The sequence below is a fragment of the Hevea brasiliensis genome, chromosome 13, assembly GCF_030052815.1.
Source record: "Hevea brasiliensis isolate MT/VB/25A 57/8 chromosome 13, ASM3005281v1, whole genome shotgun sequence".
In the NCBI taxonomy this organism is placed as follows: domain Eukaryota; kingdom Viridiplantae; phylum Streptophyta; class Magnoliopsida; order Malpighiales; family Euphorbiaceae; genus Hevea; species Hevea brasiliensis.
Genome location: NC_079505.1, coordinates 89,503,711 through 89,530,314, shown reverse-complemented (window position 1 = coordinate 89,530,314; position 26,604 = coordinate 89,503,711). Strand labels below are relative to the sequence as shown.

General features: G+C 33.2%; 1 protein-coding gene and 1 pseudogene across 3 annotated transcripts; one reads left to right on the top strand and one right to left on the bottom strand.

Moving 5' to 3' along the window:
• Positions 1-8,583: 8,583 nt before the first annotated feature.
• LOC110633852 (AP2-like ethylene-responsive transcription factor PLT2) lies at positions 8,584-14,546 on the top strand. Of its 3 annotated transcripts, XM_021782645.2 has the most exons (10): positions 8,584-8,819; positions 8,937-9,137; positions 9,230-9,605; positions 9,745-9,827; positions 9,976-9,984; positions 10,087-10,175; positions 10,248-10,321; positions 10,439-10,489; positions 10,564-10,640; positions 10,802-11,733. In XM_021782645.2, exons 2-10 carry the CDS (start codon positions 8,990-8,992, stop codon positions 11,530-11,532), a joined length of 1,638 nt encoding a protein of 545 aa, XP_021638337.2. In that variant the 5' UTR covers positions 8,584-8,819; positions 8,937-8,989; the 3' UTR covers positions 11,533-11,733. The 3 variants fall into 3 exon arrangements, with proteins under 3 accessions (XP_021638337.2, XP_021638339.2, XP_021638340.2); XM_021782647.2 differs by lacking the exons at positions 8,584-8,819; positions 8,937-9,137; positions 9,230-9,605; ... (5 more) ...; positions 10,564-10,640; positions 10,802-11,733 and adding exons at positions 12,514-12,692; positions 13,781-14,546; XM_021782648.2 differs by lacking the exons at positions 8,584-8,819; positions 8,937-9,137; positions 9,230-9,605; ... (5 more) ...; positions 10,564-10,640; positions 10,802-11,733 and adding exons at positions 12,528-12,692; positions 13,776-14,546.
• Positions 14,547-15,320: 774 nt separating this feature from the next.
• LOC110633857 (zinc finger A20 and AN1 domain-containing stress-associated protein 2-like) lies at positions 15,321-26,198 on the bottom strand (annotated as a pseudogene).
• Positions 26,199-26,604: the final 406 nt, after the last annotated feature.

Genomic DNA, 26,604 nt, shown 5'->3' with positions numbered 1-26,604 from the left:
AAGGGCCTTATTTGGTTAGATGGCTTGGCTGCCTCAAATTTCTTAATTCTCACAGGTTTCTTAGCCTAAAAGGCCTTCTTGCTAGCAATCAATTAACCTTCCTTTGCTTGCTCAATAATTTTGACAAAATAATCACCTAACAATGTATTTAATTTGTAGTTCTACATATACCCATCTTATCCATAGGTAGATGATGATTTGTCATATATAGTTTCAAATTGATAAAATTACCTTATTATTGATTATATTTTAGTTAATTAATTTTCCTGCTATTGTTTACTTAAAAGCCACCCAAATCATTATGTGAGATTGGAGGCCATGTAATGGACAATATTGGCTAGTCCTGTTAGCATCATTGCATGTACAGCTTTAAGATTATGTGTTATTGGCTAGCTATTCACAGAGGGAGAGAGAGAGATGATGGGCTTTAGAATTTGGCATCTCTCCCAAGTCCTACCATATATATAGAAGTAATTCTTTGGAAAAGGATCCACATACCTTAAACCCCCATACATTCTAGCTTTAGGTTACACAAAATCTTTAACACTGTTTCCTTTTAAGCTATGTTTTGGGACTCTGTTGGAAACATAATAGCCCCACCAAGAAATTTTTTAAAACCTCCCCTGTTTATATATATACATACTTTTTGAAGTTTCATAAAATGTGTTCCTGTCTGCCATCATTCGGTGGGAGAAAATACAAGGTTCCACCTAAGCTCAGAGATGAAGGAAAATTAAAAAAAAATAAAAATAAAAATTAAACAAAAAAAAAAACTAATTATATTCCTCCACTCATGTCAAATTTAGGAACATATATGTACTTTAAAGAAAAAGATTCATATACTTTGATGATGGGCTTGTCGGCCATGATTTCACCATCGGAAAGAATTATTTACTTTTGTTGTATGATTTGAAAATTGTTTTAATAAGATACATGCTTTTAATTGGTTTATGTTGAACTCATATGCAAGCAAGCAAGCATGCATATAATTAAGATGTGGGTAGTTAATTAACTCCAAGGTTGATTTTAAAGAGGTTGTTCACAAACATAATATCAATTAATGGAGTGATGGTGGCAAATTTTTAAATTATAAATTAATTTGATCCTAACCCTCCTTACAAATTAAAACGATTAGGATTTTACATTTTCTAACCCTTGTTGTTGGGAATCACCCTCCCCACTCACAACTAAATAAAGTAAAACTATTTAATTATACTAATTCCATGCATATAGGTCGATTCAATCTAACCCATACAGTGCGATTAGATCCAATTCAAAACAACACCAATTAATTTGATTATTGTCTCTCTCTACTTAATTATTGTTTTACATGTAAATTTCATATAAAATTGGCATAGCAAAATAGGTTTCAAGCACATATTTTTAAAATTTGCAATCTATTTCTCATTCTGTTTGGTATTCTCTGATTGATTGTTTGACAACCATAATTAGACTATAGGTTACCTAGAACTAAATAAAAAGTGAGATCGACAGTTTGGTGATGGTTACTATGACGCTCAAGTCAAAAAGTAGTTTAAAGAGCATATTCTGATAAATAGTGAAGTAGAGTGATGGCTAGAATAATGAATTACTTATCTAGGTAAGTATTGGGAGCCTATTTATGTGATGATAGGAGATATACTAGCGTGATTCTCGAGATTCTGTTAATTAATTCGGGACGGGCTATATGCTTCTGCACGTTACATAAACACATTTTATTGGTGTGATTTCGAAAAATACATTTACTGATCTAACGGCTTGTTCTTGTCCATGTTTTTCCGAACTTATTCTTGCTTGTTCAAGCTCTATTCGGATTAGTTTATTCAACCGATCCTTCCGAACTCCCTACATTTGGTCTTAACATTAAGTCTCCATTCTCGAACTCCCATATTGGATCTGATCTCTTGTGTATCGGATTGAATGGGTCCAACCCACTAAAAATTGATTTGGATTTTATGGCATACCATATCAATTTCCATATGCATTATTATATATATATTTTATGTGTTCAAATTTTGTGCATCCAGGAGAGAATTATCCAGTAATTAATTATCTAACAATATTTATATAAATTAACCAGAAAGAATATCATAAACAAATCAATAATAATCATCTAATGAAGTACAAAATGGATCATGCATTTTGATCAACAATTGATTATTATTAATAATATTCATATTATTTTCATCCACTGCTAAATATCATTTTTTTTAAGTGTTTAGGCATTAATTATAACAAGAAATGAAGGGTTGAACCATATAATGGAAAAAGAAAATTGAAAAAGTATAGATGCCATATGGATACCCCCATGATAGGAAAAATTATTATTGTATAATAACTTGTTTTTGGAAGGCTCCTTCAATAATGGTTAAATTGGAAACCAAGCTTATTGTGCACAAAATGGAGGCACCATTTATGCAAGGACCTACCAAAAAACCCATCTTTATATATATTGCCTAGGAAAATCATAATGCCACTGCTAATCATGGCCAATGATGCTTGTCTTATTTTTCAATTTTTATTTTTTTTCTTCTTTTCTGCTGCATTTTAGTTATTAAAATGATTGTTTTGAACATGGATGAAATGAAGGAATTCAAGTATATTATCATTGCAAACCATTACACAATAGCCAATTCTTATCAGAATAATGAGTTCATATATATATATATATATATATATCTGGACCATCTGTCTCTGAAACCCAATGGATTTTATAATTGGGCCCAAAATGCTGCCCACTAAGTTAAGCCCCATACTTCTTATCCTGATAATTTATATGCTAAACTCTTACCCCAAAAAGTAAAAATAAACACTTGCTTTTTGCATTTTAAAGTGAAAATTCGACGTCCATATGAGAATATGGTGCATTATTTTTTTTTTTTAATATTTTCGAATATTCATATATAATAATTTCTATATGTAGTCCTATTAGCCATTGAAGTTATGATTTTTTGAGATGTTATATACGAGGACAAAAGTTTGTCTTGTTTGTGCACATGCCCTTAGTTGAGTAAGAATAATTAAGCTCACTCTGTTTTTATAACACAACTTGGTACCATAAACAAAATCCTTCTAAGATTCGAACGTTAAGGTTAAGATTAAGGGGTGTGCAGTTTTAGTTTGATTTGGAATTTGTCTAGAAATTAGAATTAAATTAAACTTTTAGTATAATTTTAGTTCGATTTTTCATTATTTTGATTTGATTTAATATGATTTCGATTCGATTTTCGATTCTCAAAATGATTTTATGTAATTATTTTCTTAAAAAATCATATTTAAATTAACATTTAAATTTTAAGTTAAATTATTAATATATAATATATTATATAATACATTTTTTAGCTATTTCTAAATATATAATCCTCAATTATAAGGTGTATATATAATTTAGGATTAAATATATTATATAATATAATAGTATAAGTATATCATATAATATATATTTTAACTATTTATTCATTATGTAATATTTAACTATAAGATATAAACATAATTATGAATTAATATATATATATATATATATATAATTAAGAATTAAAAGATAATTTAATATATTTATAACTAAAATTATTAAGAAAATATGGAGAAATAAAATATAATATTAAGTTGTATTTAGTTTATTATTAAGTATACATATACAATTATATTAAAAGTATATAATATATATAAAAAAAAAGAAAAACACATATATAAATTTAGTTATCGATTTAGTTTCGATACGGTTTCAGTTCGATTCTTAATAAAAAATCAAAATCAAATCAAAATATCAAAATAATTTTAGTTTGATACGATTTCTGTTAGTTCGGTACAGTTATTTGATTTGATTCGGGAATCCCAAGAAGCGTGCATAGCTCTAATTAAGATGACACAAATCCTATTGAATCAACCAATGAATAAAGTCAAATTATCTGTGAAACTTCTTATTATAAACTTTCATTTTATACAAAAATAAGTTGAGCATAACTCAGGTTTAATTTTCCTTATGCACATGTGTATACAAATATTTAAATTAAATATTTATATTAAAAATTATTTATTTCTTATTTTAATTATATATATTATAATTAATTATATATAAATTTTAATTTAAAAGTTAAATTTTATTTTTATATAAAATCTTAAATATTATATTAACTGCATCCAATTAACACTCTCTTCAAATCTATGATACATCCTTACAATAAATATAAGCTTTTAAAGTACAGTAATTTGATTAATTTATGCTTCTTCATCACATAAAACAAGATAGTGCCTTGCACATGCCTTTTAGAAGTCTCATTAATTAATTTAATTTATCTTCTATACACTGCCCAAATTGAAAGCTTCCCCCCTGCTTGCTTCTCAGGAAGATCCATTGAATTAACTTAATTAAGCCGATAAGTTATGGATTTTTAAAATGTTATTCGAAATTAATGCTAATTTCTATACAGATTTGCTCTATTGCTCAATCCCATTTCATGATCAGAATAAGAATGTCTAGATTGCATTGCAAACATACATAGGAGATTTTTGTATTGGATAATGCTACCAGTTGCCTTGGCTACTGAAAGAGTTATGAATTTGATGTAGAGGAAACGATCAATGTCACATTAACACATCAATAGGGGTGCGGCTTAGCTGAAGCCAAGAACATGGAAAGGATTAACCCTAGCTATTTGGAAGAAGAAGCCAACTATTCATAGTTTTAATTCCGTTGGCTAGTGAATATCAGCTAGATGCTCATTGGGCATGTAAAAGTTAACCTTGTGCTTTGGTTTATATGGTGGCTTCATTGTATCAATATCATATCTGCATTTTATCAATTAATTGTCACTTTTTTATCCCTTATACTGATGCAGCTGGACAATATATTTCCCTCTTCTCACTGGTAAGTAAAATTGAAAGGCAGAGAACAAGATGAGAATGATCATAGCCAATTAACAAAAGGGTTTAAGAAATTATATCAATATGTTTACTTGTGCAGTTCCATTTCAGTTTGGAGTTTGCCTAGGAATCAGAATCGAACTGAAATTTCAGTCTAGTTCTGATTTGGTTTTTCATTATTTCGGTTCCGATTTGGTATGATTCTCGATTATTCAGTTCAATACGATTTCGGTTCAGTTTTCGATTCTTAAAATAATTTTATGCAATTATTTCCTTAAATAGTCATACTTAAATTAATATTTAAGTTTTGAATTGGATTATTAATACATAATATATTTTATAATATATCATTTAGCCATTTTTAAATTATATAATCTTTAATTATAAAGTGCATATATAATTTATGATTAAATACATGATATAATATAATAGTACAAGCATACCATATAATATACATTTTAACTATTTATTAATTAATTATATAATATTTAGATATAAGATACAAATATAATATAATAATATATTTATAATTAAAAATTATAAAGTATTTTAATGTATTTATAATTAAAATTATTAAAAAAATATAAAAAAATAAAATAAAATATTATATTATATTTAATTAATTCATGTATATATATATTTTGAAAGTATATAATATATTTAAAAATATATATATATATAATTGATTCTCAATTTAATTTTGATTCGATATGATTTCAATTTAATCTTTAATAAAAAATTTAGAATTAAATTAAAATATAAACAAATTTTAATTTGATATAATTTCTCTAGGTTGGATAATTTTTTCAATCCAGTTCGATTCCCAAACACCGTGGACAGCCCTAACGTTTACTACCCATTTACCATGCGTATAAGCTGTCCACTATGCTTGCTTATTTAATGAATTTTCAATCCCTTCTTAATTTTGTCTTTTGCATTGTTGTTGGCCTGGCATCTATGATGTTCCAAAACAACCCTAACCGTAACCCTAAAACTACTAGGGTTTACATGTGTCAGAAGAAAACAAGGGTTCCTCCAAATACATTTGCCTTTCTAAGAGCTTCGCTTCGAGGCGACACGGGCACTTTCCCGGTGTTTCCTCCCACCTCTTCGAAATTCTCAAACTTTCCTCTGGATTCTCGTGACCAACTTTGCCCCAAAATGCCCCCAATCTTCCTTCAAATTTGCTTAACATTGCTTTCATCTTAGACCTTCTTAAACATTCCTTTTTTTTTTACTTGAATCAAGGATACATGGTCTTCGCACGCTAATTCAAGCATAAATTTTATCACAGCCATCCAACATTAGGAATTATATGCACATCTATTCCCCTTTTTAAAGAAATGTTCAATCCCACTTGACATTTTGTCTCCACTATATATATATTTGCATATATAATTTACCATACAACAATGTCAGATTCAATAAAAATATTTATTTTCTAGTATAACAAAATCCGAAGTTGTATTCTTTTCATTAATTGATATATGGGTAATTAATCAAGCCTTGCTAATTAGGTTCATGAAATGACCTAATTATTACTTAAGTGAATTAGAGGGTTAAGTACCGAAGTGGGCATGAAGGGCAATAGAGTAATAATGAAGAAATAGCAGCGGGATCATGGTCATAGAATGGTCAAAGCTGCTTCCATTTTGTGGTTTTTTGTGCAAGCATGCAAACCGGACAATTGGCCCACATGGCTGCAACTTTCAATAAAAGCCAAAAAGTTTAACCGACACGTGTCAGTCACATTCCTCTGCGTTTTGGCCGCAATATCTGAAACGACGCGACCCTACGATTTGTGCTTACCGCAAATGGCCGGTGGCCAATCACTCCTCTTCTCTACCACGCTTTTCAAGAAGAGAGAGATTCTTGTTTGGTTACAGACTTTGCTAGTAAGTAAATGTTTCTTTTAAGCCTCCTATTTCTTTCTCTCTTATATTTTTACCCTTTTCGCCAGTTCTTGATGATCTTCTCTTTCTGGTCCTATTACTTAACTGAATATTTGCCTTTCTATTTATTTATCCTTTTTTGAGTTAAAAAAAATCATTTTCTTTCTTTCCTTTTTTTTTTTTTTTTTAATGTTTCATTGTTTCATGTATGATCTTCCTACTGATAATTGGGTGGATTTTGGGTTTGTAGGATTCTGAATGTTTCGGGAGGTTATTTAAGAGACGAAAAGATTGAAGAGAGAAGCGAGAGACGTGGGTCCTGCCCCCTTATAGTGGTGCACTTCAGTCAACGTAGTCTTATATATATATTATATATGTTCATGAATTTTGAGGGAACTGTGTCATCATCAACAATGGCAGGTGATGATTTTTCCTTTGTTTTCATTGTAAAAACTACGTATTTTTTTGTTTATTATTCTGGGCTTAGATTCTTTATTATCAGAAAGTCTGAATCGTAAAACTCTTAGTTCTGTTTCTAAATTAATGATGGAAACAAAGTTTCACTGGGCACGATCTGCTATCCAATTCTGAATATCCGGAACCTTCAAAAAAAATTATTGTCAGGTTTAGCACTCTTTCCCATTTTCACTTTAAATATTGAAATATACATATATGTATATTAGCACTCATTTATAAAAGCATGCTTATGAACAAAAAAACAAAGATAAAGATGCGTACTTTACATACTCCATCTTCGTCTATGATCATCAATGTGTCTAATCGTGGTTTCAAATTTAGCTCAAGTAGGAGTTTTAAGGGCTTCGTGATTATTTTTTATTGATGGCATTAATAACTAAGATGAGTGTTTATAAAGGGATGCCTGAGATTTTAAATTTTATTAGACAATGCCTAACTAGAAAACAAAGGGCACATGCAATTAATTAATAACATGGCAAGCCTTCTATATAGTGTTTGTGTGTAGGACATGACTAAGAAGTTATTTTAGTGGATATTGTTTTTAGCTTTTGACGGGGCACGAGGATCAATTAAGTGGTCAACAGATTTCTACTTGGGGAACCAAACGAAATCTTTGAAAAAGAATTTCTTAATTTCTTTTTGAACCCAATATTTTATTGAGTAGCATAACGTTAATTTGGTACTACTTTGAATGAGTGAGGGCAGATCTTTCTCCTCTCGCTGGTACCTTTAATATTCAATATGTCGGATTTTTACATTAAATTACTTCATGTCCGTACACATGCATCTTTAACACATGCATGGGCTCGGGGATCTACAAATTTGGTCTTTGATGAGAGCCCAGTTGAAAGAGATAGGAGATATGATCTTCTGTGGTTAATGGGTTTGATCGTCTCTTATACAAATTTATAATCTTAGTTTCTTGAAGATAAGTGAGAGATAAAGAGAGAGAGGTCGGCAACTTTGCGTAGAGTGGTCGATGCTTAGACTAAGAGATGATTTGCTGAGTGTGGGAATGCTGGGCTTTGGGGAGTCATATATTGCACTGAACGAGGACGAGAGTTCCAATAAGCCAAGTGGGGAGAGGGAGATTTTTTTTTATGAAGAGAGAGAGAAGGGGAAGTATTAGTTGGATTTTTCCAGTTGGAATTGTGGGTTTGTCTCAATACAGAGACTGAAAGGAGCTGAAATTATATTGTTTATTACGATCATCCCACTCGTGTCCTTATTTGTATATAGATAATCTAGAATTAATGTATTATTATAGTATGATGATGACTTGGTTTTCTAGTGTTGGAAAATGGTGCTGAGGGTCAGACCGCTTAAAATGACCATTGCAAAAGGGGTAATCAGAAAGGAACAATTTGGCTGATTTGTGTCTCTCTGTGATTCTTTGTGTTAGACTGAGTGAGATAGAGAGAGAGCTGCTCATTTTAACTTCTTTATACCTTTCTCTTTTCTCCTTCTCCTTTCTGCTCTCAATCTTTCTCAACATAATCTACTTGGGTAAAAAAACTGTGTGTGTGTGTGTGAGAGAGAGAGAGAGAGGGAGAGGGATAGAGCTAACTACTGCAAACCCTAGACCTGGTACAAACCTATAAAGCTGTAAATCCATATCTATATGGCTTCTTCTGTTGCATTGATATTTTTTTCCTTCTATATCAAGATTTTCCTATTTTGAATGTGTGATTTTGTTATATGCAGGATACTTTTGATCTATTGAAGGAGAATTAATATAGGGTCATTTTGAAAGAAGCATGGGCTCTATGAATTCAAACAACTGGCTTTCTTTTCCCCTTTCTCCCACTCATTCTTCTTTGCCAACCCAATTACATGCCTCTCATCCTCAACAGTTTTCTCTAGGTTTAGTCACTGAAAATTTGGACAACCCATTCCAAACCCAAGGTATATCTCTCTCTCATTCCACACCCAAGGTTTGTTTCTCCCTTTCTCCCTATTATGTGCTTATTTGTTTTCTTCGTTAAATAATTTTGCAGAGTGGAGTCTCGTCAACACCCACGGAGGCAGTGAAGTTCCAAAAGTTGCGGACTTTCTTGGTGTGAGCAAATCCGAGAATCAATCAGATCTTGTGGCCTTCAATGAAATCCAGGCTAATGATTCTGACTACATATTTCCTAGCAATAGTCTGATGCCTGTGCAAAACACTGTAGTAGCCGCCTCTAGCAACTATGAGTTTCAGGAAAATGCCAGCAATTTACAGTCATTAACATTATCTATGGGTAGTGCTAGTGGTAAGGGCTCTACATGTGAAACCAGCGGCGATAATAGTACTAACACAGTTGAAGCTGCTGCCCCGAGAAGGACTTTAGATACGTTTGGGCAGAGAACGTCCATTTATCGTGGTGTAACAAGGTGGAGCTCATGTGTGCTATACTAAGGATAATTAGTTAATTTCTGTGTTTTAGTTTTTATTTTTTTTCTCCTTCTGAATTTATACTATGAATTTAATGCATCCACTTAGGATTTTGAATGAATAATTTTGGACATGTAGACATCGATGGACAGGAAGGTATGAAGCTCATCTGTGGGATAACAGCTGTAGAAGGGAAGGCCAATCTAGGAAAGGACGGCAAGGTATAAAGAATATCAATTCATATCGTTTTAATAATTAGGGTTGATAATGAATTTTGCATTAAATTAATGTAACTTACATGTTGCCAATTAAGCGCTGACTCTTTCTCTCTATTTTCATTGCAATTTCGGATCGTAATTTTGCTTGCAGTTTATCTTGGTAAGTGAAGTTATTAATTTCAAAATCTCCTTTCTGCAATTTTCATATCTTTTCTATTGTAGTATATTTATTTATCAAATTATATAATTTTTGTCTGACCAGGTGGTTATGACAAAGAAGAAAAAGCTGCAAGGGCTTATGATCTAGCTGCTCTAAAGTATTGGGGAACGTCTACCACCACCAATTTCCCAGTAAGTCTCTTGTGCTAAAACATTATGAAAACAAGATGCAAAAGCAAACGTGACTTTCTTTTATTTTTTTAGATCAGTAACTATGAGAAGGAATTAGAGGATATGAAGCATATGACCAGACAAGAGTTTGTGGCATCCATTAGAAGGTAAGTGAAAAATTCTATACCATACGTACCCTAGTTGCTTTCTGTTGAATTGTATTAATTGCTTTTAACATGAGCTTAATTAATTAGCTTATTGATTTTCTTGATGATAAAATACAGGAAGAGTAGTGGCTTCTCTAGGGGTGCATCCATGTACCGAGGAGTTACGAGGTAAATACTATATATAGTACATCCTCTCTCTCTCTCTCTCTCTTTGATCGCTTATATCAATAATCATTGAGCAGGCATCACCAACATGGAAGGTGGCAAGCAAGGATTGGTAGAGTTGCAGGAAACAAGGATCTTTATTTGGGAACTTTTAGTAAGTCATTGATCTCTCTCCATGCACGCTTCTATATATTTTCTTTGAACATTGCACCGAAACTAGCTAAGCTATAGCTGTCTTTGCTAACTTTCTGTTCCATTGCTCAGTTAACCTTAATTTATAATATTCTATCTCAAAATTTTGAATTAATAATGTAGGTACTGAGGAGGAGGCTGCGGAAGCTTACGACATAGCAGCAATAAAGTTCAGAGGGTTAAATGCAGTGACCAACTTCGACATGAGTCGATATGATGTTAAGAGCATTCTTGAAAGCAATACTTTACCAATTGGGGGAGGAGCTGCCAAGCGGCTGAAGGAGGCTCAAGCAATTGAATCTTCAAGAAAAAGAGAGGAAATGATCACTCTTGGCTCAGGTTTTCAATATGGAAGCTCAAGCTCTAGCAGGCCACAAGCTTACTCTTTAATGCAAGCACCTTTTGAGCAACCCCAACAATTACTAACCCTACAAAACCAAGACATGTCCCAGTACACCCAAGATGCCTCGTTCCACCAAAGTTACCTTCAAACACAGCTTCATTTACACCAGCAATCTGCGACAAATTACCTGCAACAGTCAAGCCAAAACCATCAGTTTTATAACAGTTACATACAAAACAATCCAGCTTTGCTTCATGGGCTATTCAACATGGGTTCTTCGTCATCTATTATCGAGAACAATGCAAGTTGTAATGGGAGTTATAGTGGTGGATATCTGGGAAATGGTCTGGGTTTGGCTTCAAATTCTACAGGGTCTAATGCAGTGGGATCTGCGGAGGAACTTGCTCTTGTTAAGGTGGATTATGATATGACTTCAGGTGGCTATGGCAATTGGTCTGGGGACTCAGTTCAGGGATCAAATCCTGGGGTTTTTACAATGTGGAATGATTGAAACATTGGCTAGTTAATATTGAAGAGCCGCATTTTACTATGCTTTCTTAGTGTTTTGATTAGGCAAAAGGAGAAGATGATTTTTAGTTGAAACCCTAAAGAGGTAGGCCTCCTTTTAGAAGCTGAAGAAGGCTCAATTTTCATTTTGTTTTTTTTATTATTGTTGGCAAGAGATAATTAAGCTTATAGGGTTTTTAACCGATGAGAGATGAATCAGACGACTGATCCTAATATGCCATCAATTATATTATCCTTTGTCATTTTATGGGTGCAAATAGGACCCAAATTTTGTTTGCACAATATCCATCTTCTTTAAATGTTACAAAATCCTACTTAAGTTGAAGTTTTACATTGGGATCTCTTTACTATAAGAAATTTAAAATCTCATAATTAAAATTAAAAAATAATTTTATTATCCTTAAATTAAACACTTTGATAATTTTGAGTGTTCATAGAATATATTTTTAGTTTAATATTTACGAATTCTACATTGGATAAACATATGTTATATATAATTTTTTTTTACCTAAACTTAATTCAACATAAATATAAAATATAATATATATGATAAGACTCATTTATTTAATAAAAAAATTTCACATATTTATACATTAAATTTATAATATATTAGATATAAATAAAAAATTTTCTTATTATATATATTTTGTATTTAATCAGACATATTTTGTATTTCATTTTTAAAGTAAGAAAATTTAAAATATTAGTTTTTTTATTTATTATTAGAAATATTTTTAAATCAATTTTCAAGCATTAAGATTAATTTTTTCCTGGCAATATTTCTAAAAACTAAATTTACAAACCTGTTTTATATTCATTAAATTATTTTTAATATCTCGATGGAATTTTTAAAAAATAAAAAGTTCAATGAAGAAAGTTTTGGGAGTTGAGTGCAATTATTTAATTTAATTTTAATATAAGGGCAATCTTGTCTTATAAACCCTACAAGAAAGAAAACACCGATTTATCTCGCAAGAGAATTGCGGTGCACGTACTCCGCAGAACCACACAGACAGCACCTACTAGTTACCACCATCAAAATTTCATTTTCGTGCCTTGTTTTCCTCTTCTTTTTTCCGTCGCCCCGTGAGATCTGTTCTAGGGTTCTAGTCGCTGTTGCTCCCTTCTGTTTCTCGAACCAAGGTGACTCCTTTTATCTCTTCTTCTGTTCTTTGATATTTCTTCCTTTGATCATATTTATTTTGTAGATCAAACCCACAAATGCAGGCATCTATCTGTATAGGCGTCTATAGTGTTTGTGATGTTGTTACGGAATGATCGTCGAATTTTTTTTATCTGTTTTTGAGAGGGATTTAAATTTTTGTTGAATTGTCTGAAAGCCTTGGTTGGCGGTTATAATTCTAATTGCTGTTGGTTTCCAATTAATTTAAGGGTGTTAATTTCTTTTCAATTATTGGTTTCCCATTGAAACACCAGTCCCCAATCTTTAAGCTTCTCTAATTATGGTGTACTTTGTGTCAAGATGTTTTTGCTGTGATTCTGTCTTTCTGATTATAGCCGTGTACTCTTCTTGTTTTTAATGAAATTTCTTCATGTTTCAGAAAAAGATCCTTTTCATTTCTGGTTGTTCTTTTTGTGTAAATATAGTTCCTGATAACTTGATTGGATTTAATTTAAGTCTTGATCGTGCTTCTAAATGTTTAATGGAATACCTGTTTATGTTGGAATAATTTATTCATCCGTGGCACAGTTGTACCAGTAGTGTCCGTAATAATCTTCATTTATAGCATCCAATTCTCTAGATGCATTGGTTGTTCTGCTGAAAATAATAGCACTGCGCCTTCGTGCCTTTTCTGAGATGAATTGAGAATCTGTTCTATTGAATGATATGAGTAGCAGCTATATATAGGTGCAACTACGGAAGCTATATGTAACTCTCTTAATTTTTTTTTGTTATTAGACTGGAGTGATTGATTGGAAGGTTTTTATGTTTATGCTAGGAAATGTTCTGTGTCAGATCAAATGCTTATTAGGACATCAAATTCTGTCTGCAGTTGTTATTAATTCAATTATTGTTTAGCATCATTACAAGTCCATAACATGTAAATGAAAAGGACAACTAGTCTAGTAAGAATCATATGAATTTGGAAACTAGGTGCAGTTCTTCCTGGGTTTGTTGTATTTGGATTGTTTCATGATCCTTCTGTTGTTGAGTGTTTAACACATTCCATTGTGAATAAGTACTTACTAAGTTCTTTACCTAAGTGAAGAGCATCAAGTCAAACAGCATGGTAAGAGCATATGTGCAAGAGCATGTGTACAAGCATCCATGGGAGAGGGTAACTTCTGCATCTTGGCGCAAGTTTACTGACCCTGAGAACAAGCGGATTCTATCCCATATCCTTGAAGTCGACACTCTGAACTGGAAGCTTGATCGGGAATCTGGGAAACTTTACACAACTCGTGCTGTTACAGTGCATGCTCCTGGACCATGGTTCATTCGTAAAATTATTGGTCAGGACATTTGTCATTGTGTTGAATCAACAGTTGTTGATGCTCAAACTCAGTCAATGCAGCTTACCAGTCGTAACATCAGTCTCCAGAAGTTCATAGAAGTTGAGGAGAAGATTCGCTACAACCCTCACCCTGAAAATCCTAGTGAGTGGACACTTTGTCAGCAGGAGACAAGTATACGGATCAAGCCATTATCTGCGTTGGCATCAATGGCAGAGAAGATAGAACAACGTTGTGTTGAGAAGTTCTTGCATAATAGTGCAAAGGGTAGAGAGGTTATGGAGAGGATCTGCAAATATCTTGAAGCAGAATCTAGAGGAATTACTCTGTAATTCTCTCACTTTCATTTTTCACTGTCCCAGTGTACCTCTTAGTGCTTTGGAGTCTCTTAAGGATAGAAAATTATATTAAAAAAAAAAAAAAAGAAAAAGCAAATCTATGGATGGTTAACTGATAAATTCTTCATGGATGTAGTGCAAGTTTTGACTTACTTTATTTTTGAAATAAAAAATTTTCGAATTAGTATGATGCAGTTAGGGATATCTAGTTTTGGTGTATTGCCTTCTCACGTCAATTTTTGAAATCTTAAAATCTTAGTTGAAATGAGGTATTAACTATTAAAATCAAAGGGTACCAATGAGTGTATGGTACAATAGTAAAACTCACTGTACCTTCAAAAGGAGAATTAGAAGAACTCAGGATTGATGTTTCGTTAAGATACTGCTAAGAGAGACACTCAAAAAGATTAATCTAAAAAAAAAAAAAAAAAAAATCAAAGGTTATCATATCTTGTGGAGGCCGCTTTTGTTTTCCTCTCATTTGTGCTACTTTTACTTGTTTGCGATTTAATGCCATTAATGGCCTGAATTTTCTTTTTTTACAGTAGATTATGCATTAACATATTGGCCTAGACTAGATAATAGAGTCGCAACACTTGGCAAAATTGTAAACAGAGAAAAAAAAAACAAAAATGAAAAGAAAAAACTTCTAACCTTCATAAACACTTGGCTCTTTACAGTTTTCTGGTTAGGCGAAACAACTACCAGCCATTACTAGTACAGTGATTCTTCATCGCTTTAATTTCCTTCCCTTTACTTGCTTAATTTCTTTTCTTTTTAATTAAATAGACCTCATTTTTAAGTGTGGTAATTTCCATCCTAACTAATAATAGAAAGTAAAATAATGTTGATTAGTACTAAACACCAGATTAGAACTAATTTCCCAGGAAGAATTGGGAGATCAGAAATTAGAAACTAGTAGAATTGCAAACCCTAAAAGGGTTTCACAGAGAGCAAATTTAATGCCACGAAAGCCATTAATTAAAATTTACGAGGCTGCTCATCTGCGTTCATGGATGACTTCCATATATATCATCTAGAAATTGCACAAGCCATTTTTGACGTACTACCAGAGAAATGCCATATGAAACAGGATGACAAATTACAAACCCAACCACAACAAAGTTCATTAAACCATCACAGATTTTGACTTAAAAACACTGGAGCCAACCTATAAACTCTCGCCAATCACAAGATATAGAGTTCTTTGTATTGCAGAGATGTCCTACGCTGCTTTGCTTTTCCACATACACAACAATAAAAAAGGACACCTAATAGGATACTCGGCCACCTCAGAATCCTCAAAGACGAAATGATCATCAAATTTCAATACATGAAACTTTAACCCATCATATCTAGATCTTATCAAGCTTCTCTGCTTTGACAACGGGGTTGGCTTTCGTTATGGCCTCACGGGCAGAATTGCTATAATCAAATGGACAGTCATGCTCGTCAGAGTAGCGATGAGATGCACAGAAAAGGTTGCCACATCCACTTTTGAAACAACCCGTTTCTTCAAAGTGCTGCACTGGCTTGGACCCTCCTTTGGCTTTGCCTCAACACTCTCCCCCAACACTGAAGCACAGGATGGATGCACAGAAATGGTTTTAACTCAACTGTGTTGACTTAAACATCTACAGTGTCAAGAACAACAGTTTGTTCAATGTTGTTGCTTGAAGATCCATTCACAATATTTCCAGTAGTTGATGCAGCAAGCTTTGCTTGCTCCTGTTTCAACTGCATATCTTTGTGGCACTTGGAACACATGTTCTTTGTGGCTGCACTTCCAAAGAAACCACAATTGTTGATACACAAATTTGGGCGTTCAGGAGGAGCTTGACAGCCTGTCTCATCATGATCCATCTTTTACCTCCCCTACACCAAAACCATTGAATATCAAGAACATATAAAAAAGATAATGAACAAAAAAAAGATTTGAAGGCTAGGTCCAAATCCTAATAGCACAATCATTGTCCATTTCTACACTGACATGCATAAAACCACTTTCCAGTACGTTAGAAGCAATTCTTATGAGAATAACCAAGACTAAATATAAGTTCCCTTTCCAAGCACAATCTCTTCTAACACAATTACCAAAAAAACATAACAAAAGAAAAGCTGACCGGAATACATAATTCAATAACATTTGGCAGAAAAGAGGCATATGTTCAGATGTACCAAACACATGAAATACATGTCAAATCTCTAAGTTTTTCATGCGCATATCTCTCACAATTTGTGATACGACCAGAGTTGGGCTTTAATTTCTAAAACTGTTGATGTGAGGTTGGTTTGTGAGATCAGCAAAGGCTATTTGATGCAGTGCTAAGCCAAAAAAAAAAGTATTTGAAGTCCCACTTAGTTTAAGATTTCTATTATAATTTGGATTTTTTAATTCCTATTTACTTTTGGCTTGTTATTTCTAGTTTCTTAGGACTCCAAAATATTATTCCTAATTAATTTAGGTGTTTTAAATTATTTTCCTATTAGATTAGGATTTAGAATCTCTATAAATATCTATTATATTCTTATTATGTACAAGTTTTTTAAATTTATTCAATCAAGTTTTCCTTTTCATAAAACTATGATTACTTTATTTTATCTTTAGATTCTGAATTGAATCTTGTGTATTTTTAAGATATTGGATTAGATCTTATTTATTTTCAAGAGTTTGATCGTATATCAATTTTTTTCAGCGCTACACGTTACGTCAGGTAGTATCAGAGAAGGGATTTCAACCTCATTACGATGGCCAATACTAGTAGTGGTGGTGACAATCAATCTTGTGACGGTAATCAAGGATTACCGCCTGTTTGGAGAGCAATCGAAGAATAGCTAAATAATATGGAACAAATTAGAACAAATTCGGAATGCCAATTTCAGGAGCTTCAAAAGCAATTGCGTACCATGTTGAATGTTGGTAGAAATAGGAATCAAGAACCTACTGAAGCCAGTGGAGTTAAGCCCAGTAGAGCCATGGTTTCAAATCGTAATGTAACGGTAACAGCCTGGCACTACGCAAAATTTTTTGAAAAATTTGCAAAGTTCATAAAATAATTATATATTGATAGATACAAGTAAAATTAAAGCACACCACTATATAGTAAGTATAAATACATCAAATAAAGAAATTAAATCTATCATTTTAAAACATCATTAGCTTTAAATAATTTATAGGCTAAAATAATTATGTAAATAGTACATAACTAGAATCTAAAATTTTCATTTTATGTTATTTTGTAATTAATAATGTAAATCCTAAAAATAGTTTAAAATAATACTAAAAAAAACGCATAAACCTATAGATCGGGTAAACTAACCCTTCAAGCTACTAACTTAAAAACAAATATAACATCAACATTAATTTTCTTCAACAAATATGCAAAACAACAAAGAAAACAATAAAATAGCACATCATGAAAATAAATTATATAAAACAGTAAATAACTCATCTCTTTTAGTCTTTCTCCAAGAATTAGCTTTAGAGAATAGAGTAATCTACTAAACTTAGCCAAGATTCTTAGAAAATAATGAAAAGAGAGATGTTTGAAAAAAGAAGAAAACTTTAAGTGAAAATTTGGGAGAAAATGAAGCCAAACAGCAGCTACTAAAGTGTTGCATGCAAGACAATAAAAAAGGCATCAAATCACCGTGTACATGTGAAAGAGTGGCAGAAAAATCTTCAAAGTAGCGGCTGTTACAGCTGCAACTCCCTGTTTGCTTGTAAATAACGGCCTCACGAGTAATAGCACCATTCAAAACCTGTAAATAATAACCATTACGTTACATAACAGTCGTTATTTGAAACCATAGGTAGAGCTGACATTGATCCTGTGACACCCCTTACCCGTCTACAGTGTAGCCGAGCAAGTTATGTCACTCAGTGTGTCGGAACATCAATTCATGTTTCAATTTCAATTAATCCCTTTTTATTCATTTATTTACAATTTTTTTGATAAATCTAAATTTTTCCGCAAATTTTATAGAAAATCCGACAGAGTGCAGGCTATAAATTGAAAAACAGTTCTTCTGAACCTGTTTAAAAACACTTCCAATAATATCATCATATTATTCTCAGTCAGCCTCCAATATATTCTCAATTCACTTCAATATCTCAAAATTTACATTCATCTCATATCATACCAAATTCAATGAGAACTACTCATATTTATTTCTGAACACAGTTCATAGATAATTACAGCAAAAATATGATTACATGAGTTTATAATGTACATAACAAAAGTTTACAAAATACAAAATATCAAAATATCCCAGATGGCCTAATGTCCTACCAAATGCACTGCAATGTGAGGTGACTCTAAACTCTGAGTGCAGATATGAAGGCTCACCCAGTGTGCGGCTCTTTGGACTCCCAGTGTGTCTCGATTACTGCAGCGTGGCAAAGCGACGCTAAGCAATTCTGCTTAGTGGTGACAATATAAAAAAAATAAAATAAATTATGCAGAATATATGTTTACATTTCTGGGTACTTAGTTTCTGATATTTATTGCAGTGTTATTCGATTTCACTAGTCAACCAAAATGTTGACTTTTGCATTGATAATAGGTAAATTAGTTTAATTATCATCAATAAATCACATTTTGCATTTAAAACTTGTTGGTATTGGTTGCCAATACCATCTCTAAGCTTAATGATAATTAGACAAAAATTTCAGTTTTCATGCTTTGTCTTTACTATTCCATTAGTCATATTTGCAGTGGAAATTTGGAAAAGTGATCAACATGAAAGTTGTTCCTCATTTTGTCTAGATGAATTTTTTTTTTGAATCACTCCATTTGGAGTTTTGTAGCTCAAGTTATGGCCTAAATACCATAACTGGCCGGATTGAACAGATTCGAAATTTCTGGGCAAAACTGGTTCTGCCAGATTTGGTGACTCAAGTTTGATTGGCAATTTGACTAGGTTATGGTCATAATTTGAGTCAGGTTTCTTCATGAAAGTTGTTGGTCTATATGTCACCTTATTGCTGGTAAAATTTCAGGTCAATTGGACCTTTCTACATTGAGTTATGGCCAAATGACCAAACACTGTTCATTTGGTCATTTTGCCCAGGCAGATTGCAGGTCACCCGGATTAGGGCAAACTTCTAGTCAAGTTGGTTTGGTTTTCTGGGCATAGTTTCTTCATCAAAGTTGTGCCATTATGTGTCTAGTTTCATGTCCAATTGGCCAAACACCAATTGAACCTCTACAATTCAAGTTATGGCTGTCCAAACAGGCTGGACTCATAGCCAAACCTGCAGGTTACACAAGGCAGCCACTCCAACCTCAAATCCCACAACCCAATTCACTTCATTTCTGGTTCAAACCAAACCAAATAGTCACTAATTGACCATTAAAACCTACTTCCATCATCACAAGATCAAATCTCATTCTTCAACCTAAACCCTAACTCAACAATTTCAAAATCATGCATTTTCACTTTATTTCATCAATCTACTTAGCAAATACATATTGTGGGCAGCCCTAATACCCTTTTAACTTCATTAAATTCAACACCATCAAACCCTAACCATGGCTGCCAAAAATAAGGGATGACATACCAATGTCTTTCATCAAGTTTCCTTGTCATTTAATCACCAATATAGTGCTTAAACATGAAATTGAATTGAAATTTAAGGTTTTGGTCACTAACCTCTTATGGAATGAGATTTCTCACTTGCTAGAGTTCCTCCTTTCCTTTCCTTTTTGCTCCCAAAAGACTTGCCAAGGTGTAAGAACACTTTTTTGTGTTGCTAGGTTAGGGTTTTGTTGGGTAGAAAGTGGTGGAATCAAGCTTTGAAAAGCTTGGTTTTGGTTAGCTATGGAGGAGGTGGTGACGCCAAGAAGAAGAAAGGAGAAGGTCTTCTGATTTTTTTTTTCATTTTCTGCCCATTTAGCCTCTTTTAAATAAGATTATGCCATGTGTCAAGTTTTGATTGGTTGGGAGAATTTTAATGACATCATTATGACGTCATTATTCCATTTTCTTTCAATTTCTCACTATTTCTTGTCTATTTGATTTCAATTAAATTTTTAACAACATTTATTTATATTTTATGTCATATAATTCATTTACATAAATGGACAAGTTGGTCAAAAATCATCTCTGAAGACGAAATGACCAAAATGCCCTCCGTTTGGCTTACCGAGCCAAAATTGTGTGTACCGATAGAAAAAAATTTTTAAGTATTTTTTTGGCATTCTAATGTCATAAGAACCTCAATAACCCTTCTCTGGAGTCTCAAAAATTATTTTATAATTTTTCCCCCTGGTCTAGGGCTGCTAACGGCCTTCACCGTCACTTCCCTTTCAGGTTACTCATCCCTGGTGTTTCGGCTCGTTTAACCTTAGTGTATTTGGTTTCTAAAATTTTTCTTTGATTTTTATGAGCATTATTTAGTTACTTAATAACTCCTCACTCTAGTCTATTTATAATTTTAAACATTCTAGCTGCCCGGACCGACATTGGTCACCGGAACAGTAGAACTATACGGTCTAGCTAAAGTAAGGATGTTACAGATCCAATTGTTGTCAATCTTAGAAAAAAGCTATGATGGAGGATGATATAAACGAAGATGAGGAGATGGATTTTGGGTATGTTGGACGCCAAGGATAAGAAAGAGGTGGTCGAAATTTCCAACAACACTATAGGAGGGATGACGAGTTCAAATTGAAGATGGATATTCCTACCTTTAGTGGAGATCTTAACATTAAAAGTTTTCTTGATTAGTTGACCAAGGTGGACCGTTTTTTTGAGTATGCTTAAATTCCAAAAGAACAAAAAGGTAAAATTGGTTACTTATAGATGAAAAGGAAGAGCTTCCGTATAATGGAATCGCTTGAAAAAGACAAGGAGGTGAAAAGGGTGCAATCCAGTCACTACTTGAAGGAGGATGCAACAGTTATTAATGGGTAGATGTTTACCTCCAAATTATAAACAATATGTATTTGAAACTTACCAAAATTGCTTATAGGAAAATAGGAGTGTCAATTAATATACAGTTGAATTCTTGAGATTGGCAACAAGAAATCACTTGTCCGAAAGTGATAATCAACAAGCAGCACGATATTTAAGGAGACTAAAACCTTCAATTCATGGCAAGATCGAGATCCAAATGGTTATGAGCGTGCAAGAGGCAAGGAACTTGGCGTTATAAACTAAAATGGTGATGAAAAAAAGAATTTACTATGACCCCTATCAAAAGTAGCAGTATGGTGGAGATGACAACCATGGTGAATTTTAAAAAGTAAAAGAAGTTGCACAAAGCGAATCAAGCTCAAGTATTGTTAGCATGGAGAAGGTGAGCAATAAAAATCCAATGGGTGAAAGCAATATTTGAATCCTCCCAAAACCAATAATCCATATACAAATACTGCTCCTATCAAATGCTATAGGTGCAATGCGGAAGGACGTAGATCTAATGAATGTCCAAAGAGAAAAGCCATCAACATCATTGAAAAACATGATGATAGTAAAATCTATTGTGGACCTGATGGAGTGGATGAAGAGGAAGATTGTGAATTAGATGAATCAACATGCTTGATGAGGAGGTCAACGTTCATACAAAAGATTGAAGACAAGTCATTAAAAGATTTTGCAGAACAAAGAGATCATCTTGAATTTGAATTTGACACTTTTGCAATACTTTTTGCCATGCTGGACAATGAAGAATTTGAAAAGAGTATTATGGGGAAAGAAAAACATCAAGCAAAGGAGATTTCAATGAAAATTGAAATTTTCTCTAATAATTTCCCTTATGTTTTTGTTAATTTTATTTGTCCAAGTGAGTCTAAACATGCTAAGGACGATGCAAAATTGCTTAAATCAATTTTATTCAAGCGAAACTTATTGATACCATTTAAGAAGAAGATATGATGTGATCTTTCAATGAAAATTTTAATTTTTCAACAATTTAAAATTGGAGGTCGAATTTATCTCAAGTGGAGGAGGAGAATGGTATAGGAGATAGTCATTCAATTATTGTTTGGTCCAGAAATTAACTCGAAGTCAAGTTTTTTTCAAGTGTGGGTGAATGTCGCAATACAACTCAACTCAACTCAACTAAACCTTTATCTCAAAAATTTGGGGTCGGCTATATGAATTCGCTTTTTCCACTCTGAACGATTTTGGGTTAAATTCTCAGAAATGTGTAATGCTTCTAAGTCATGTTGTACTACTCTCCTCCAAGTCAATTTAGGTCTACTCCTTTTTTTTCTTTCTATCCTCTAACCTAATGTGCTCTACTTGTCTAACTGGAGCCTCCGTATGTCTACGCTTCACATGACCAAACCACCTCAATCTCCCTTCTCTCAACTTATTTTCAATTGGCACCACTCCTACCTTTTCTCTAATACTCTCATTACGGACTTTATCTAGTCTAGTATGGCCACTCATCCACCTTAACATTCTCATCTCTGCAACTCTTATCTTAGATGCATACGACTCTTTCAGTGCCCAACACTCACTACCATATAACATAGCTGGTCGTATGGCTGTACGGTAAAATTTTCCTTTTAATTTATTGGAAATATTACGATCACATAAAACTCCCGTGGCACGTCTCCACTTCAACCATCCGGCTTTAATCCTATGACTAACATCCTCCTCACATCCCCCATCTACTTGAAGGACTGAGCCAAGATATTTAAAGTGATTACTTGGGAACAGTACCACTCCATTCAAACTAACTCCTTCCCTATCACCAGTTTGGCCTTCACTGAACTTGCAATGCATGTATTCTGTCTTCGTTCTACTTAACTTAAAACCCTTTGACTCTAGAGTACTTCTCCAAAGTTCTAGCTTCCTATTAACTCCTTCTCGTCTCTCATCTATCACAACAATATCATCCGCAAACATCATGCACCAAGGAATACTCTCTTGTATATGTTTCGTCAGTTCATCTAAAACTAATGTAAAAATGTAAGGGCTTATGGCTGATCCTTGGTGTAATCCAATTGAGATCGGAAAATCTCTTGTGTCCCCTCCCACTGTGCGCACAATAGTAGTTGCTCCTTCATACATATCTTTCAATACTTGTGTGTACCTAATAGATACCCTCTTTTGTTCTAACACATTCCATAAAACCTCTCTTGGAACACTATCATAAGCCTTCTCCAAATCAATAAAAACCATGTGTAGATCTTTCTTCACATCTCTATATTTCTCCATCAAGCTTCTAATGAGAAAGATCGCTTCCATAGTTGAACGACCGAGCATGAAACCAAATTGATTGAGAGAGATAGAAGTATCATGACGTAGACGATGCTCCACAACTCTCTCCCACAACTTCATAGTATGGCTCATGAGTTTAATTCCCCTATAGTTTGAGCAACTCTATATGTCTCCCTTATTTTTAAAAATAGTTACTAAAATACTCTTCCTCCATTCATCAGGCATTTTCTTTGAGTATAGAATCTTATTAAATAATTTAGTTAACCATGCCACTCCCATATCTCCCAAATACTTCCACACTTCAATTGGTATTTCATCGGGTCCACAGGCTTTACCCACTTTCATTATCTTAAGTGCTTCCTTTACTTCTAAAGATCGAATCCTTCTAGTATATTTTACATTCTTTTCTATTGTTCTATAATCTATATTCACGCTATTACCATTTTGACTATTATTAAAGAGATCATTAAAATAATTTCTCCATCTTTCTTTAATGTCCTCATCTTTCACCAACACTTTTCCTTCTTTATCCTTAATGCAACTAACTTGATTGAGATCTTGACATTTCCTTTCTCTACTCCTTGCTAATCTATAAATATCTTTCTCCCCTTCTTTAGTTCCAAGTTTCTCATATAACTTTTCAAAGGCCTGTGCTCTTGCTTGACTAACTGACTTTTTTGCCTCTTTTTTTGCTATCTTGCACTGTTCATATACCTCATTATTATCATATTTAGGTAATTTCTTATACCATTCCCTTTTTCTCTTCACTGCCTTTTGTACTTCCTCATTCCACCACCATCTCTCTTTTGAGGGTGGTCCATGTCCTTTAGACTCTCCAAGTGCTTTTCTAGCTACTTCTCTAATCTTTGATGACATCTGTATCCACATATCATTGGCCTCCATATCTAGCTTCCATACTTCGGACTCGAGAAGCTCATTTTTGAACTTCACTTGCTTTACTCCTTTGAACTCCCACCACTTTGTTCGAAAAAGAAGTATTTGAAGTATTTGAAAAAGAAGTATTTGAAGTCCCACTTAGTTTAAGATTTCTACTATAATTTGGATTCTTTAATTCCTATTTAATTTTAATTTTGTTATTTCTAGCTTATTTAGGACTCTATAATATTATTCCTAATTAATTTAGATCTTTTAAATTATTTTTATATTAGATTAGAATTTAAAACTCTATAAATACCCATTATATTCTCATTATGTACAAGTTTTCAGATTTATTCAATGAAAATTTCTTTTTCATAAAACTATGATTAGTTTATTTTATCCTTAGATTCTAGAATGAATCTTGTGTGTTTTAAGATCTTGGATTAGATCTTATTTATTTTCAAACGTTTGATCGTGTGCTTATCCTTTTCAGCACTACACGCTACGTTACTATTGTAGAGCACTCAGAAGAGAATATAAAACAAGAATTCAGAATAGTCACATATGCAACACAAGAAAAAGGCGAGAAAGAAGATACATGCCCTCAAATTTATCATAAACAAACAGCAAAGAACTTCATGTCACAAATTGAGAATACTGTTATGATCAAGACAAAGTAGAATAAGCCTATATTATGGTCTTCTTTACCTGACCGCTTGCTTAACTAGTTTCTAGTGGCAGTAGTAACAGTTTTGAAATTCAATGATTGGAAATGAGTATTAGAAAAGATAAACAGCAACTTGGTTTTATAATGACAGAGCTCTCTCTTTGGAAATTACTTCCACAGATTAGATTCCTAAACCTAAGGGTGAGGTGCAAGGGAACAATAAGGACTTCACTTTATAGAAAACCAAATACAATCACTTCATAAGAAGCAATGGGACTTTGGGTGGGCTATATGAATCTATTTCCTCATTCCCACCCAGGTTTAGAATTACATCGTCAAAAAGATCCAGGGTTGCCAAGTCCAATTTAACAAATTCCACATATGTAAGTTCATATTTCCTAGCAACTATAGCTGTTATCCAACTCAACTGCGCCTACTTATTAGCCATCTTAATCATTACACAAGTAGCCCCAGAAAAACAGGTACTAACCAGCAATATCAGTCGCATATCACAGACTATTTTACATGATAAAATGCAGCAAATATCCCAACTTAAAAATTATTCACACAAATCCTTATCTCAACCAACCCATAACCAAATTGAATCACAAAAGACGAAATCTATGCTGAACTCCAATCACCAGTCGCAGCGAATGAACTCTATTCATAAACATATCAGGGCCATAAACAGAACGCGTCTTGTCTTACAACGTAAGAAAGACCTTAACTTTCTCCTCGTTGTGCCAAAATTAAATAAAACGCTCAAAATTGAAAATACCCAAAAAAAACCAAAAATCAATTACAACAGGTAAACACGCGCCCGTACATACACAGATATATAAACACAAACCTGAACCTTATTTGTTATTGGAAATGATTCCCTTGAACCGATCTCTTAGCTCAAAACTGCATCAGATAAGACTTGCGTTAATCATACAGAACAACTATGTAAACAAATCAACAAAACCATCAACAAACTCAAATCATACCCTCAAAAAAATTTAAAAAAAAAAAAGGAAAAAAATCGAGGTATAAGAGATGATAAACCCTAAGCCCAGAAAAAGATGTACCAGATCGCAATCGCGGGGAGAGAGAGAGAGAGAGAGAGAGAGAGAGTAAAGCCAGAGAGAGATTTCTAAACTTCTGAATTTTCTCTCTCAATCAATTCCCTTTTGATTTTTAAAAGGAAAGGCGTATGTGTCTGCCAGCGAATGATCTTAATTTTTAGGGTGACGTGTCATACTACTATTGGACGAGCGTGTAAATTCAGATTACCTGTTTTGTCCTTGGGAAGGTAAACAAATAACGGCTTTGCCCCATTTTCGGGGGATGTAAGCGTCGCGGGCCAGTAATTATCCAGGTATGTGCTTATGTCATAGTGTGGATTGGGCGTGCAAGAGAAATCGCGGTAAAATATTATTAGTCGCGATGAATGAAAAACCATTAACTGCAGTAATTTTTAAATTCTATTTATTTCAATGGGCTCAATTGCTCAGGCCCATCCACCCCACTAACCGGTTTA